General features: G+C 53.1%; 1 protein-coding gene across 1 annotated transcript; it reads right to left on the bottom strand.

Moving 5' to 3' along the window:
• Window positions 1–602: 602 nt before the first annotated feature.
• Window positions 603–15,740, bottom strand: IGFALS (insulin like growth factor binding protein acid labile subunit). The gene is made up of 2 exons (XM_006196047.3): window positions 3,731–15,740; window positions 603–2,628 (listed from the first exon to the last, which is right to left on the bottom strand). The coding sequence occupies exons 1-2, from the start codon at window positions 4,104–4,106 to the stop codon at window positions 824–826; spliced, it is 2,181 nt and encodes a 726-aa protein (XP_006196109.3). The 5' UTR covers window positions 4,107–15,740; the 3' UTR covers window positions 603–823.
• Between the last annotated feature and the right edge of the window lie 1,402 nt (window positions 15,741–17,142).

Raw genomic sequence — 17,142 nt, forward strand, 5'->3', positions numbered from 1 at the left:
ACACTGTTGGGGCCTGGGGGGCCGACCAGAGGAGCAGGGAAGGTGAGTCTGGAGCAGAGTCCCAGGGCTCGTCCTGCACCCTCCCAGGAAGGCCACGGGGGGAAAGGCTTTGGAAGGACATTGGCTTTGCTATTCTTTCCAAGGGGAGGAGATTGGGCTTTGAGCAGAGTATACAGGACGGCCCCGGGGAACAGGGGGTCTGGAAAAATCACCCTCAGGTACCACTTTTGGGACAGAAGGGAAGACAGGAGTATGCCCCAGATGGGCATTCCCTGCAGGGGTAGGGGGAGTAGGGGCAGCGCCCTCAAAGGCTTTGGCCAGGAGCACAGGGATCTGGAGAGCGAGGGTCGGCACCACTCTGGCCGCAGGCCAGCCCGGCAGCTTCCCAGGACCAAGCCGCCTCTGAAGATGTGCCTGCGCTCCACAGGGGGGCGGGGCCTGGGGGTTAGTGGACATGACAAGAATCTGGGCACAGGACAGGGAGGGATGTGGACGGTTGTGTGGGACCAGGGCAGCCAGAGGTGGTGTGGGCTGAGCCACACAGCAAGGGGCAGGCCACAGCATGCCTAGGCCAGCACTCCCCTCCCCAAGCGTCATCCCTGTGTCACACGGCATGTTTATTAGGCTGCTTTTAATTGTTGACAGCTGGGGAGGGCTATGGGCCTTTGTGGTGGCCGTGTCCCTGACCCTCCTGGTCAGGCCCTCAGGGACCAGGCTGGTGGCCACAGGTCCAGAGCCTGTGCTGGCAAATCCCCAAGACTGTCCCCTGGGGCTGGGACCCCGGCAGGTGAACGGGGTGGTGTCCGGCCTGGGCAGCCTCAGGTCAGCAGCGAGCAAAGTGGTCTTCGCTGATGTCACGCAGGTCGAGGCCTGAGACGCTGGCGGGGCTGGCACAGGTGATGTTGTTGTAGGTGTAGGCAGGCGGTTGGCGGTCATCGTCCCCCTCCGCCATGGCCCGGACAAAGCGGGGCACGATGCTGGGGTGCTGCAGGGCCAAGGCCCTCAGGGCCTTGAGGGGGCAGCCGCAGTCCCAGGGGTTGCCCTCAAGCCACAGGCGCTCCAGGCCAGGTGGCTCGGGCACAAAGGTCCGCAGCGAGTTGTTCCGGAGGCTGAGGTAGCGCAGCCGCCCCAGGGGGGAGAGCACGCCCTCAGGCAGCGCCTCCAGGCGGTTGTGGGAGACGTCCAGCCAGAAGGTGCGCTGCAGGGGCCCCAGGACTTCCGCCGAGAGCGCCGACAGCCGGTTCCGGGAGAGGAGGAGGTACTCCAGCTTGCCGAGGCCCTGGAAGAGCCGGGCGGGCAGGTGTGTGAGCTGGTTGGAGGTGAGGTCCAGCTCGAGGAGCTCGGCTAGCCCCACCAGGCTCTGCTCGTCAATGGCCGTGATGCTGTTGTCCTTGAGGAAGAGCCGGCGCAGCCCTGAGAGGCCGGCGAAGGTGTGCAGGCCGACTCGGCCCAGGCAGCTGCCCTCCAGGTGCAGGCTGTGCAGCTTGCCCAGGCCCTGGAACACCTGCTCCGGAAGGTTCCGCAGGCAGTTGCGAGAGAGGTTCATGACAGCCACATTGAAGAGGCCCAGGAAGGCGCCCACCTTAATCTCTTGGATTTGGTTGTTGTTGAGCCCGAGCACCTCCAGCTGGGCCAGGCCCTCGAACACCTTCTCGGGCAACTGCCGGATGCGGTTGTAGCCCAGCTGCAGCTCCTCCAGGAAGTGCAGGTCTTTGAAGGTTCGGGGCCGCAAGCCCGCGAGGGCATTGTGGGAGAGGCGCAGGACGTGCAGGCCCAGCAGGCCCGGGAAGGTGTCCTCCAGGAGGCTGCCCACACGGTTGTGCGACAGGTCCAGCCAGCGCAGCGCCTTCAGGCCCAGGAAGGCGCCTGGGGCCACGGCCGCGATGAGGTTGTGGTCCAGGTAGAGCTTCTGGAGTTTGGGCAGCTTGACGAAGACGTTGGCCTTGACGCTCCGCAGGGCGTTCCTGCTCAGGTCCAGCTCCCGGAGCTCACCGAGGCCGCAGAAGAGTGAGGGCTGCAGGTAGGTCAGCTTGTTGCCCGCCAGCACCAGCTCCCGCAGGTTGGCCAGGCCCTGGAACGCGGTGTCAGGCAGCACGGCCAGGCTGTTCCAGCCCAGGTTGAGGTCCCAGAGGTGGGCCAGACCCTGGAAGAGGCCCTCGTCCACCCGGCTTAGCAGGTTGTTGTTGAGGCCGAGCGAGGCCAGGCCCGGTGTGTGCAGGAAGGTGTGGGCCGCCAGGCTGCGCAGCTGGTTCCGCTCCAGGTGCAGATGGTACAGGTTTGGCAGGCCCAGGAGCGCCTGTGGCTCCAGGCTGGCCAGCTGGCTGCCCTGAAGGTTGAGGAAGCCCAGGCTGGACAGGTTCCGGAAGGCCGCCGCGGGGACGGAAGAGAAGTTGTTGCCATCCAGCCACAGGGCCTTGGCGCCCTCTGGGATGCCGTCGGGCAGCTGGGTGAGGTTCCGGGAGCTGCAGAAGACGCTGAGCTCGTCTGTGTAGTCGTCGTGGCCGCAGACGCAGACTGCCGGGCACTGCAGGCCCTCAGTGTCTGCTGGCACCCCAGGCTCCACTCCCTCCAGGCTGCGGGGGCCCAGCGCTGCCCAGGAGACCAGCAGCACCGCCAGGGCCAGGCCTCCTGCGGGGAGAGGGGCTTGGGGAGACGGCATTGAGGGGGCCCGGGACATGAACCCTGGGTGAGTAAGACACTGAACCTTCCTCACACCTAGACTGCAGCATGCAACAGTTAAAAGAAGGCATGGCTAACTGGACTGGTGGAAGTATGAGCTGAGATATGAGGTGTCGCCCTCCCTTAAGTGGAAAATGGCAGCCAAGCAGGACAACTGGGGCGTCTTCCGGTTCAAAACTAACTGCCCTTTCCACCCCACGGGAGCAGTTGGGTAGTGATGCTTGTTCCAGGGAAAACTGAGAGCTGGCACCTAGCGATTAGGCCGTGTGTCCGTCTGCATCCCCAAGGTGGACACTCAAGCCAGGCTAGGCTGCTAGGCAGGCCTGGGGGAAGGTGTGAGCGAGGGAACATTCTGGAGCAGGCCTGGGTGGGTACGCACTTGCTGCCCTGAGGGTTTGGACAGTTGAGCTAGATGCCTGCTGCCCCAGCTAGACCCCCAGACCTGGGGGGCGCTTACCTGCTCCCTGGTATGCGTGGCACTCACCCAAGAACTTGGCCCCTGTGGGATAGGCCTCAGGAGCAAACAGGGTCCCCAGACCGTGGACTCACCAGAGGTCAGGTTGTGCCTCAGGACAAAAGATGGCAGGCTCCCCAGCCATAGCCGCCTAGACTTTCCCTGGGTGCCAGGCTGCCCACAGCATCAGGCCCTGCCCTGCCTTCTGAGAGCTCCGGGTCCCGGGGTTGGTGCCCCACAGCCAGCTGGATGGGGCTAGGCTCCAAGGAGGGACAGGGTGGCAGTGGCCTGGCCTCTGTCTGGCTGAGAGGGCCCTGGCTTAGTGGAGGGTCTGGGCAAGGCCGCTGGGTGGTGGTGTGGGGAGCCTGTCCTCTCCTGCACTATAGGCTTGGTGGGAGGGGAGGAGGCAACAGCAGTTCTCCGGGGCACACCTAGGCCCCCACCACCCTGAGTGGCCGCACTCCCCCATGGGCTCCCAGAGCCCCCGGCCCACCCCAAGCTGAGCCTTCCCTGTGGGCAGCCCCTGCCTCAATGGGCTCAGGGACACAGGGCCGGCTAACCCCTGGAGCGAGTGGCTTGGGCACACGGGGGCCTCACCTTTCCTTGGGGCCATCCCGCGTGCAGAGCAGGCTGCAGGCAGCGAGCAGGGGGGGCGTCTGCTGGGGCCAGCTGCTCCTGCCCTCTGGATTTCCCCACCCGCTGCTGGGGCAGCCAGCACCCTTGTCACCGGCCAGCCCAGCCCTGCTGGCCCCAGCTTCGTTAACCCTCTCCTGCCGGGCTGCCAGCATCGGCACTGAGCCCCCAGGGTGAAGATGGCATAGGGGACAGGCTGGGGGCTGCATCTGCCCTGAAGCACCTTCAGGGTACAAGGTGGGCTGTATGCAGACCTGAGGGCCAACAAGGGCCTGTCCCCCATCTTCCCATTCCCCCCATCTTCCCATCCCCCCATCTTCCCATCCCTCCATCTTCCCATCCCCCTGCAGGGCTGGGCGGAGCAGAGCTGGGGCCCGCAGGCAGTGGAGGGCGGGGGTCTCCTTTGGAGTAGCCTGTGAGGGGCTGGTGTGCAGCCAGCCCTCTGCTCGTGGGTGGGGGCCCCTTGGGCAGCTCCTGGGGTCTCCCCGCCCAGCAGATGGCCTTGTGGGAGTTAAGCTGGAGCAATACTCTGCCCTGGCATGCTGACCACTCCCACCCTTCTCCCCAGTTCCTAACTGCCTGGGTGGGATTCTTTCTTGTTGAAGCCCCTGGGGGCCTGACCCAGCCTTGGCTTCTCCCGTGACCTCGGGGTCAGCTGGTGTCTGGCCCCTGCCCCTCCCCCTAGTCTCTTCTAGGAATGCCTGGCAGGGCCCCGGCCACTTTGTGTTTGCTTTCCCCGGCACCGTCCTCCCAGGGAGAGAGTGGGGGATGGCCTAGCCTCGGGGGCCAGGTCTTGTGGCCGTGAGACCAGTCTCCACCAGTAGTGGGGCCCAGGCTGTCCTCCAGGGCTCCTGTGGGGACACGGCCATGCTGCGCTGCACAGGCTGCAGCTGGGCCTAAAGCCACCACGGGTTAGATGGGGGAATGGGGTGGCTGCTGGAGCTGGAGCACCGTCCTCCCCTCTCCACCTGGGAACCCAGTCTCTGCTCTCCCTGCTCAAACCACACATCCCGGGGCTGGGCCTCCAGCCACCCTTTCCCTCATTACTGAGGACCCTTTCTCTGGCTGCCTTCCCACCATTCGCTCTGCTCTGCCTAGGGCAGTGGGCCTGAGCTTTGATTTTTTTTCCAGGTCGTTCTCAGCTTCTCTTCTGAGAAATTATAGATCTGCAGGGAGAAAGTCCACACCCAGAAATTTACACGGTAAACATATGTTTACACAGGAGAAAGCGCAGACTCAGCAGGAGCTCCTGGATGGTGGGGCCGGTGCACGTGGCCTGGGAAGGAGAGTCAGTGTTTCCATCTTTTCAAGTTCAGAGGGCCTCAGAGGGTCAGGGCAGGAAAGGTCCTGTAAACCCCCAGTTGAGCTTATGGGGCAGGGAACCCTTATCAGGTTTTTGGCAGCCGGATTAGGTACTTTTAAATGTTTCTTGAGTCCTGCAGTAACATGAGTGTTCAGCCCACTGAGTTTGGGAAGACTGCTGTCCTGGCCGCCCGGGGCCGACTCTGGTCCCTGCTCCCTGAAGCGGCCCGTGCTGACTTACAGGCTCATTACCGCCCTCGTGTCTCTCCACCCGAGATCCCCCCGAGAAGTCTGGTTTCCTTGCCAGTTTCCGATCTTGGCAGCAGTGGTGCCATACAGAAGCCCTGGGCCTGGCTACTCCTGTGCTGTCATAGACACAGTCCTCCCTTCATCCTCCTTCACGCTGTGGGCGCCTGACCCACCTGTGGCTTGAGGGACGTCCTGGTCGTTGCCAGCAGTGCCGCTGCAACCCCCTGGGGCCTGCATGCATGCATTTCTGTGGGCCCTGAGTGGAATCGCTGGGACCAGGGTATGTTGTCCTGGCAGGAGGCCAACCCTTCCCGGGCAGTTGGGGGTCACACCCTCCTGGGGCAACGGGAGTGCCCTTGACACCACCCTCACCCTGTCTGCTCTCAGCCACTAAGGCGGGTGGACGGTGGCTTTCATCATTCCGTGTTGCCTCCATCACCGATGATGGCAGCTCATTAGCCAGTAGATTGTCCTGTTTGTTAAGTACAGTTAAGTCTCCTGCTGATTTTGTTTGAAAACTGTATTCCGGACGCAAGCTCCTTGGTCAGGTATGTGTGGCCCATGTTTTCTACTGTACCGTGGTTTGCTTCTCCAGTCTCCTCATCATTCTGATGAGAGTTCTTGATTTTAATGTGGTCTCATAAGATGCTTGTCATGTGGAAAAACTCCAAAAATTTTTTTACGTAGTCTGAAGTATCCAGCTCTTCATTGTTTCTAGTCCTGTTTGGCACATGGACTTGAATGTATTCTCTTAAAACACCTCGTGAACATCTAACCGCCCTATCCTTCTCTGTGACATCCATGGGCCACGCTGTCTCTAACTCACTTTCTAAGAGTGAGGTGGTGGTCCTTGCGTTCTGTTGGTGACAGTCTCCTCCCCACGTTTAGTGCAGGTCCTTTCGTCTCCTCCTGGCTCTCTGGCGCCATCTTTGCCGTTAAGTCAGGGCCCGCATAATCCCGGCCCTTTCTGGGCTCCCCCTGAACCAGAGGGAGAGCACATCCTCCCCCCTCCTCCCGCTCCGAGAGCGTCTCAGCTATTAGTGGCCCTGCGCGGTTCCTTGTACGCTGTGGGAGCAGCTTGTCAAGTGTCCAAAATCAAACAAAAGCCTGTCCAGTTGTGATGTGTGCTGCAGTTGGAGTTTCCGTCTGTGCACATGGCCTGAGCCCGCCCTTTATCTGGGTCCTCAGTTCCTCTCAGTGGTCTTGTAGATTTCCACGTTAAGATCTTGCATAGGTTTTTTTAGATTTTTTTTCCTTATAGATGGTTGTCTCTTTTAATAATATTATAAGTGTTGTCATTTTTCCTCCTTAATTTCATTTGGTTTGTCTAGGCTGAAGTTTTTTTCTAGAAGTATATTGGGACACTGTAGTAAAGTATTAACTGTGGTGCCTTTACCCAGCAGTTCTTTTGTTTTCATTCACAAATTAATGTTTTAATTAAAAAGTCAAAAATATATCCATCAATCAGTTTTTAAGTTTGAGCACGGGTTTAGGGAAGCAGAGGGAACTACATTTCAAAAGGAAAAAAAAAACAATGCCCTTCAAGGAGAATGAAAAAAATATAGTTACTTTTAAAATAAATATATATATGCTAATATAAGCATAGCAACCGCAAAAGCTTTAAACTATGTAATTAGTACTAAAGTTGTCCACTGGACAGACTTTATATAATCTCTTCCAATGACCATCTCTCTTACTCCATAAAATACTTTTGAATGAAACAAATTTTCCTAACCTTTTAAAGGTAAGCCAAAAACTAAATGACGCACTGGTTACTAGTGACTGACTGACTAGAATTACCATAAGGGTAGTCCTGAGATGTTCAACATCATATACCAAAAGCAACAGTCTTATATAAACATAGTCATAAGCCCAGAGCAATCACACTGCATCATTAACACCAACTACCCCTCTTGTACTACAATGTTCCAATAAATAAAGACAGCCTCAAAGGAGAAAATAAGACACAAATTATGAGCATCCATAGATTGAGACAGTCCCAGCCTTTTGCTTTGGAAACCAGGAAACAGATGGTGGTTAAGGACCGATTCAACAAAATTGACAGTTTTCTTTCTTACTAGCTGCTTGTGAGTTGCTGTCAATCCTCCAACACCACAAGGACCCCCTAAAACCTAGACCCAGGTTCCAACCCATTATACTCTTAATGCCACTATCAGAGAAATTCTGTCTCCAAGTAATAGTAACGTGACACCACATAACAGGAGAAAAGTCTAGATTCAAGACAGGTCGTTAAGAAGGCTACGATGAAGTTCACTGTAACTTTAAAATAACCTTGCATTAATTTGTTCCTAGCTGAACATTAGCTAGCAGTCTTGTTTCCTAGTATACTGCATTACATGTCTGCTGTCACCCAGCTTGGACCAAGAAGAGTAAACTAGCCACAAAAGTAGACCAACCACGTGGGTACAAATATACCCCAAGTTGTCTTTCCTCTGAGTGTTAACAGTACTTCAGTATATCAAAGAGGGTGTAAATACTTGCTTAACTTTTATTGTCTGAATTAGAACTTAGTTTGAATCAAATTAACACCATCCAGTGAATAACTACTAACAAAAATGGCCTTTTCTGTTTACAGCCAAAAACTGGAGTCTGGAATGGTTTGTGCTTTTTGATTGACTTGCAACATGTGGCTGGGAACACAGTTCTTTTTCTAAAACACCTTTATTGAAATGTGATTCCCACACCATAAAAGTCAACCATTACCAGTATACAACTCAGTGATTCTTATTAAATTTGTATAGTGCAGCCACACCCACAGTCCAGCTTTAGAACATTCTCGAACAGTATATGGTCTTCTGTCTCCTTTTGCACTGAGTGTGTTTTCAGGGTTCATGCACATGGTGGTGTGTCAGTGCTGCGTTATTGTTACAGCTGATCAATACTTTTTTATGCTTTTTTTTATGCATTTGCCACATTTGTTGACATCTGGCTTGTTTCTATTTTGGGGTTATTGTGAATAATGTTGCCATGAACATTTGTGTATGAGTTTTTGTGTGGATATAGGTTTCGTTCCTCTTGGGTGGGCTCTCAGGAGTGGAACTGCTGGCTGACATAGTATTTATGTCTTAATTTTTTTAAACACTGTTTTCCAAAATGATTGTTTCATTTTACAAAGTATGAGAATTCCAGTTCCACATTCCATCAGTATTTGGTATGGTCAGTTTTGTTTTGTTGTTTTGAGCTGTTCTGTTTCTCTGACAATTCATGTTGGGCACCTTTTCATCTGTTTATTGGCATTTTTATATCTACGGTGAAATGTCTAAGACTTTTGCCCATTTTTTAAATTGAGCTGTGTTCCTACTGAGTTATAAGACTAGATATCATGGATACAAGACTATAAGCTATGGACTATCAGAGATAACATTTGCAGATATTTTTCCATTTGTGGCTTGTCTCCGTTTTTTTAAATGTTGGCTTTTGAAGTACAAAAGTTTATTTTAATTAAGTCCAATTGATCAGTTTTTTTCTTCCATGGCTTATGATTTTGATGTGGTGTCTAAGAATTCTACCCAACCCAAGATCACAAAGATCTTCTAATCAAGGAATATAGAGTATCTAGCCATTTACTTGGATCTTCTTTCGCTTAGCTTTTTTTTTTTTTTTTGTAGTTTACAGTGTATAAATCTGCTACTACTTTTGATAAAGTAATTTCTAAGTATTTTATTTTGATGCTATTGTGAATGGAATTTTCTTAATTTCATTTTCAGATTGTCATTAGTATGTATAAACATAGCAGGTTTCTGTTATATTGCATCCCAGGACCTTGCTAAACTTACTAGTTTCAGGTATGTTTGTGTATCTGGACTCCTTAAGATCAGCTCCATACAGGGTCCCATCTGTGAAGGACACTTTTACATCCTCCTTCCCAGTGTGCACGCTGCCTTCTGTGTGTGCCTTAACTGCAGGTCTAGTACAATGTTGAGAAGTGGCAAGAGCGGGTCCCCTTGTCTTGTTCCTGATTTTACAGGGAAGAATTCAGTCATTCACCATGAATTAGGAGCCCAGCTTGTGGTCTTCACAGATGCTGTCCCAAACACAGATGTCCATGTCCTTATCCCTGGAATTGTGATTGTGTCCGGTTACATGGCAAAGGGGAAATGAGGTTGCTAATCAGCTGACCGTAAGATAAACATGGATTTTCCAGGAGGCCCCAATGTAGTTACAAGGGTCCTTAAAAGTGGAAGAGGGGATCAGAAGAGGTCGGTGTGAGACAATGAGAGGACTCAACCCACAGCTGCTGACTTTCGAAGTGAAGGGAGGTGGTCAGGAGCCAAGGAATGCAGGCGTCTCTAGCAGTAGGAAAGGGCAAGGAAAGTCCCTGGCAGCCTCCAGAAGGAACAGCTCTGCTGACACTTTTAGTCCCATGAGAATCATGTGAGACCTCTGATCTCCAGAACTGTCAGATGATACACTTGTGATGTTTTGAACTACGTATGTAATGATCTGATACAGCAGCATTTGGAAATTAACAGATGTCCTTTATCAGGTTGAAAAGGTTCTCATCTATTCCTAGTTTGTTGACATTTTTTAATCACAAGTGGGTGTGGGATTTTTGCCAGATATTTTCCTGCATCTATTGAGATGATCTTGTGAATTCTGCCCTTTATCCTGTGAAAATGGTTTATTATGTTAACTGGTTTTTAGATGTTTAACCAACCTTGCATTCCTGTGATAAATCCTGCTTGGCCATGGTGTATGTTGCTGTATTTCAGTTGCTAATATTTTAAGGATTTTACAACCATGTTCATGTGAGACACATGATCTCTGGGTTTTGTGTGTGTGTGTGTGTGTGTGTGATGTCTTTTACTTTGGTATCAGGATAACACTAGCCTCTCAAAATGAGTTGGGAAGTGTTCCCACCTGTATTTTCTGAGAGATTGTAAGTGACTGGTGTTACTGATAGCATGTACTGGTGAAGCCACATGGACCTGAGCTTTCCTTTGTATAAAGACTTAAGACTTTAGTTAAATCAGTTTCAGTGATTTGTGTCTTTCTAGGGATTTGTCCGTTTCATCTAGTTTGTTGGTACAGTCTCCCTGGTACTCCCTTATAAGGCCTGTTCATTTCTGTAGAATTAGTAGTGATGTCCCCTCTTTCATTCATGATTTTGTTAATTGGTGTGTTATTTTGTTGATCAGTGGTTTTTCTGTTTCACTGATTTCCTTGCTAATCATTCTTTCTTTCTGCTTCCCTTGGGGTTTGTTTGCTCTTCTTTAGTGTTTTAAGGTAGAAGCTGAGATTTTTTTAATTGAGGCCTTCCTTTTCTCATACAGGTGTTAAAAAACGGTACATCATTCTGTACCACTGCTTTAGCTGTATCCCACACATTTTGATATACTGTGTTTTCATTTTCACCCACACACTATTTAGATGTGTTATTTAACTTCCAAACATGGGGGGCTTTCAGACTTCTGTTGTAGATATCTAATTCCACTGGAGTTTTTTTTCCACTGAAATTAAGCAAAGTATATTCTCTGTCTTTTAAAATTTATTGTGATTTGTCTTGTGGTCTGTGATATCATCTGTCCTGGAAGAATGTTCCATGAGCACCTGAAAATGATGGTGGAATGTTCTATAAACAGGTTCAGCCAAGTGACAGTGTCCTGTTATCAAATGGAGTATTAAAAATCTGCACTATTGCTGAATTATCTATTTTCCCTTTCAGTTTCTAAAATTCTTTCCCCCACTGACTACCCTACCACCCCTGCCCATTCAAACTAGATACTAGATGTTCATTCCTTCAATAGAAGATTGTTAGAACAGAAATCAGAAAAAAGAAATTATTGGTTGCAGAGCTTAACAAAGCAAGATTCTAGCCTAAAAATACTAACAAAGATATTTTTTAAAAACTCTTCGAGCTCAGAGAGCAGGAGAAAGGCTGGAGAAGGAAGGGAGAGACAGAACCAGGTGTTCTGCTACCTGAGTGGAACCCCAGATGGGCTTGAGGGCCCGAGAGCGGAGGTTGACCCTGACCTCTGCTGAGGGCTGACTGTTCAAGCATACAAACACAGTGGAAAGGGTGTGTGTGTCCTGGGGGCACACATGGGGGCAGGGCCAGCCTTCCTCTCTGGATCTACAGCCCCTGGGCCAGGCTCTCCCGGATCCACCGAGATCCATCTGTCTCCGCTGCCCCAGCTCGGAACCAATCTCCGTACAAGTGGATGGTCCTGGACGAGCCTCTCCTTTACGGTTTCACTGACATTAATAATTACAAGTTTCGTATTACTAGAGGTGAGGGCTGTACAACATTGTGAATTACTAAATGCCACTGAATTGTACGCTCAGTTAATTGTGTGCTGTATGACTCTCCCCTCAATTTAAATAAAAATAAATTTAAAGGGTTCTAATTAAAGAAATGCAGTCACTACTAAAACCTAAGCAATTTTATAGCTGAAGAGAAACAGACCACACTGGGACAGCACGTGACAAATGCAGGGCAGGTGGGCGGCTATTGGGAAAACAGTGAGGACTTGGCCAGGCCAGTGTGATGGCCAGGGGAAGGAAGACCACCACCCCTGGGGCGTGTCCCAGAGGGTCAGACTAAATACACAGGGACGAAGCCTGGTGAGAGACAGAGTCTCTACTCAGGGAAACAGGTGACAGAATGGTTAGGAAATGCTTCATAAAAATCCTCAGAGGAAAGAAGGTGGGCACTGGGTCAGGAATCAGCAACAGGTAGTGAGAACACCTGGGCTGTTTATTTCCTATGGAGTAGCATCAGTCCACCTGTACAGGTGCCTGGGAGGAAATAAACGAGGAATCGTGAAAGTTACCGCAGCCAGGGCATAGTGCTTCCCAGCGGACGCTGCAGGGGACTTTTTAGCTTTACGGTCTCTTTAGGAAAAAGGCTGGGATGGGATGAGAGGTCCCTGGGGAACTGAGAAAGCATGGAGCCCAAAGTGAGAGGACACAACCAAGGGCTCTGCTGGGAAGGGGGAAGGGACACAAACGTGCACGTCAGAGACACGAAGACTTTACAGGCCGGATTTGAAAATGCAGGAAATAAAAAACTTAGATAAGTGGCTGAAGAACAGAAGTAACAGCCCTTATAACCATGAAGAAACAGGATCACTAGTTTTAAAAACACCCACAAAAGAAAACACTGGGCTCAGACTAGAATTACCTCCTACAAATGCCCCAGGAGGTGAGGAGACTTTCCACGACACCTTAGCATTTCCGAAACCAGGCAGAGACGGTACAAGAGTGAACCAGCGGCCGAAGTTCTGACGAAAGGGGATTTTGCCCAAGATACGGCAACACCACTGAAAACCGTTTGCACCATCCCCCAGACCGAAGGAGATGCGATGAGACCCCAACTCGGACAACGCGCAAGCCAGGAAGACAGCTCACTGCGATGACCACAGCTACGCAGGCCATGCACCAACCTGCAGGGGCCAGCTGGCGGCTTCCTCCGGGGAACACCCCCCTCTAGACCACCCTACCCTCCTGACATTGGCTCACTCTCCTGGCTTCAGGACTCACCATGTGCTAGAGACACTTTCAACCTGACGTGCCAAAACCCGGCCACACAGGTCTCAGCCCCTCAGTCTCCCCTTCCCGGGAAATGGACATGGACTCCCAACTCAGCACTCAGCTCAGAGCCAGCCTGGGACCAAGTGCTGCTGCCTCCACCTCGGCTCCCACTGGGAACCCGCCGCTCTACCACCTCAACCAGCACCGCCGGTCTCCTTGCTAGTGGGCCTGCCATCACACCTGAGAAATCTGGGTAAAGGTCAGCTCTGATCCCATGTCTGCACAGCTCAGAGTGGACACCAGGGTCCTCACACGGCCTATACACTGACCCACCTTATCACTGCTCCCCACCCCCTCCTCTGGCTCAGCTCAGCTCAGCCACACTGGCCTCTTGCTCTTCTGCAGACCGGCCCCAGGGCCTTTGCACTTGTTTTCTCCCAGATATCTGCATGGCTCCCTCTGTCCATCCCCTCAAGTTTTACTCACCTCGTCAAGGCCACCCCTGGCCACCCACCCTATTTAAGGACGACGTCGGCAGCTCTCTCTGCACCTTTTCCTGCTTCACCTTCTCCCTGGTACCTCCTCTGTCTGACCTGCCCAGTGTTCCACTCACCTGATAGAGAGTGGTATTCCTGCACCAAGACAGGGATTTCCATCTGTTCCCTCTGAATCCGCAAAGCAGCCTGCCATCTGCCACATCATCAGCATTCAGATATTTTTTAAACCAATGAAGTCGGGAATGAAGGCCACTGTGCCTGCTCGCCTCACTTCAACACAGGAGATGCAGGAAACAAAAGTGCCAGTGACAGTACCACAAAGGCCCACAGAACAGTTGCCATTAGGGTGAGCAAGCTTAGCGGGGCTCCCAGGGACAAGGGTGACTGCCCTCCTGCGCACTCCTGACCTCAGGAGAGACCTAAAAAAAGACGCCATTTACAACAGCATCAAAACAAAGCACCTGGGGCCAGAGTTCCAGAGAGCCGGCCTCCAGAGAGGGAGTTACAAACCCTGGTGGGAAAGGCATCCGCTGCACAGCCGTGTGTCCAGACTTCCCCCTGGTTTGGGAAGGGAGCCTCTGATTCCTTGGAGTGACCTGAGGGGTGGGTACTCGTTAGTCACAGTAGCCCCGGCCACCCGAGTTGACACTAATGAGGTGACTAAATGGAGGCTGTCACCGGGCAGAACCACCCTGTGATCAGAGGGTGGGACGTCCTGGGAGGAGGGGCTGGAGTTCAGGCCAGGGATGACACAGTGACACCCCAAACCAACTAGACAGGGAGGCTCAGCGGGACGTGCCAGGAGGGTGGTGTGCTGGAGGGACGGCACTCGGCCCAGATCCTCCCCACCTTGCGTGTGGGTCTTTTTACTTGTCCGGTCCTGTTTTGTGTCTGTTATAATAAGACTGTAAAATCGTAAGTCTAGTGCTTCCCTGGATTCTGAGTCGTCCTAGTGAGCTGCTGAATCCAAGGGGGGATCATGAGAACCTCTGAACTTGTCGCCAGTTGGTCAGAAGTGCGCGTGGCCTGGGGACCCCCAGCTTATGGCCAGTGTCCGAGGTGAGGGCAGCCTTGATGGGGGACTGTGCCCCTCCCCTGTGGTAGTGCTGACGCTGCTGGTCGGCAGCAGAGCTGCCCTGCACACACAGCATGACAGCATTGCAGACCCAAGTGGCTGCACCAGCAGCGTGTTCATAATTCGCAACTCTCCACATCACAACAAGCCACTTCTTCCAATCTAGCGGGTCCACATTTCTCCAGTGCAAATCCCAGACGTAAATATCCTGATATTTACACATACGAGCAAAGGACCAAGACTCCCTTGATGGATGTGGTTGGGCAAGCCCCTTGCTGGAAATGAACTGTCCTAAAGCTGTCATAACAGGGAACCTGGGGCCGACGTCAGGACAGACAGACATACCAGTGGAATGCAGAGCCATGAAACAGGTCTGAACCCCTGGACGCCGGCTCACCAGGGCTGGCAGTGCCCAGGGCAAGGGGCACCGGGCGACCCATCTCCCAGCCACCAGCATAAATAGCATGGTAAAAAGAATCACAAACCGGAATGTGAAAAGTAAAACAAAGAACTAGTGGATGAAATACAGGAAGGCGTCAGAGGCAGGAAAGGGTAGTTAAACAGGACACAAAAGCATTTACCATGAAGGAAAAAAATATACATTTGACTACATTAAATTAAGAATTTCTTCAACGAGACACCAGAGTGTAAAGCCAGCAACAAACTAGGAGAAAACTGCAAACATACAGAATCAAACGTGCAATATGAAACAAAGGACTCCTACTGATCAGTAAGAAACACAAACCTGATAGAAAACCAGGGAAGAAACCTAAGAGGCAGCTCCCAAGTGAGGAAATCCAAGCGGCCAGTAAGTGTGTGAAAAGCAGTCAGCCTCCCGCGTAACCAGGTGACACATGTGGAACCTCCACAAGGCGCCTTCCATGCCCCGGACTGAGAGCGGCGGGCGCAGCGGGACGGGCCAGCTTTACCAGCTGGGCTGGATGCTCTCTGAAGCACTCTCTCCACCGGCCGGCGTCCGCTTCTTGGGGCAGCCCAGGCCTGGACAAGAGCACGTCAAAGCCATGCATCGCAGACACAGGACACTGGCCACAAGTCCAACCCAGAACTCAGAGGAGGGAAGCGGGACCTTGGCAGGCACCTGTGGGAGAGGGGCCTTGTGGCAGCTGGTTCCAAAAAATACCACCCACCCTTACCGCAGCCTTTGTGCTGCTGGTGGGAACTGGCGATGAGCTCCACATCCCCAGGGAGGGGCTGTCAGCAACACAAGGGCCACCTGGGGGGTGGGGCAACACTCACAGGCCCACAGCAATCCTCATGCTGGCCTTGGGCATCACAAAGCAAGGGATCCCAAGCCGACTGCACCAGCATTTCCAGTTAGCGGTACAAAGCTATGAAATGAAGCGTCTAGAAGGACTCATGCAAACCCCTCCACACCCCAGGTCGTGGGGGGCTGCTGGTCACAGGGAGCTTTGGCTCCACCTAGAACATCATCTTTGGACAGGAATGACTGTGATCCTCATGCAATTTTTAAATCTCCTGGACTCCCGGCTGTGTGGCCCACACAGGCAGCTGCAGAGTGACACAGGCCCGAGCTTAGATAGTGCAGGGACCTGAGGAATCCAGGGAGATGGCGACAGACAACAGCACTGTGTCATGACTGGTCTGGATGAGGAGGGAAGGGCACGACCTCAAAGGGAGCGGGCAGAGGGTCTCAGCTGGACAGAAAAGTGTTCAGTGAGCATCACCGCGGCGGGTGAGGCCAGGAGACTCACATGACCCGCTCAGCGAGCAAAGCTGTCACAAACCCTGGGTCCTGGCACTGTTCCTGTCACAGACCAAGGTCAGACAGAAAACCTCCAGGTCTAGAAATGGGTTGGTTGGGTACAGACAGCCCATCTTCCCAGCAGCCCTTCCTGCCTCCAACTGTTCCCATGTCTGGACCGTGTGCCCCCAAGTCTCATCCCTCCTTCCTCCCGCCTCAGGGCCCTGGGTGCTATCACGACCCACTGGGCCGGCTAGGATCTCCCAGCGGCTCTGCCTGAGACATGACTCGATGTAATCAGAGCCACCTGGTTCCCCAGGGTCCAAGACCAGCCAGAGACTGCAGACAAAGGGACCCAGCCTAGCACAGCTGCTTCCCAGGACAGCGCATTTCAAGTTTCTCAAGCAAGAGCAGAAGGAATGGCTGCAGAGCAGGGACGCCCAGACCACCACCTCAAGATTAGGCTTCCCCCATGCTGCCACCAGGAGGAAGGACTCGGAGCCCTCTCCCTGCCGGCGACCTGAGAGGATCAGACCTCAGGCAGGGGCAGCGCAGGGCCAACAGTTCTGTCTGATAGCCCTGGGCTCCACGCATCCCCACTGCAGACACACATCCCGGCATTCCTGCGTCAGCTCCTGTGCCCACTCAAGGAACAGTGCCCCATGCTGGTTGCTGGGAGCGTCCCCAGGACAGGCCAGCCTTCAGAGGGACGGACGTGCAGAGCTTGGAGCTCCTCTGGCACCAGGTGCCCCAGGCTCCCAGCCACACACTCCCAGCCCGAGGCCCCGGCCCAGCCCTGCAGTGCAGGAATGTCTTCAGCATTGCCCCAGCCTCTGGCCTCGAGCATGCAGATGTACATCAATGACCACTTGCTGCCCCAGCCCAGGTAGGCGCTCAAGGCCGAGCCCTGGGGTCCTGCTGCCTGTCAACATGGACGAGTCGTTGTGAAGATGAGTTGTGAGATAAGTCTAGAGGTGAGGGGATGATGCCATGCAGCGGTGGGAAAAGAGGGGAGCGTGCCCCTCCCAGGGGCTTG

The sequence above is a fragment of the Camelus ferus genome, chromosome 18, assembly GCF_009834535.1.
Source record: "Camelus ferus isolate YT-003-E chromosome 18, BCGSAC_Cfer_1.0, whole genome shotgun sequence".
Classification (NCBI taxonomy): Eukaryota; Metazoa; Chordata; class Mammalia; order Artiodactyla; family Camelidae; genus Camelus; species Camelus ferus.

What these genes read in the sequence shown, in the direction of transcription:
- IGFALS (XM_006196047.3), bottom strand. Translation starts at nt 4,106, where the DNA reads ATGGGAAGATGGAGGGATGGGAAGATGGGGGGATGGGAAGATGGGGGG. An exon ending in CGGGATGGCCCCAAGGAAAG is followed by an intron (nt 2,629 to 3,730) that starts GTGAGGCCCCCG and finishes CTCTCCCCGCAG; the next exon opens with GAGGCCTGGCCCTGGCGGTG.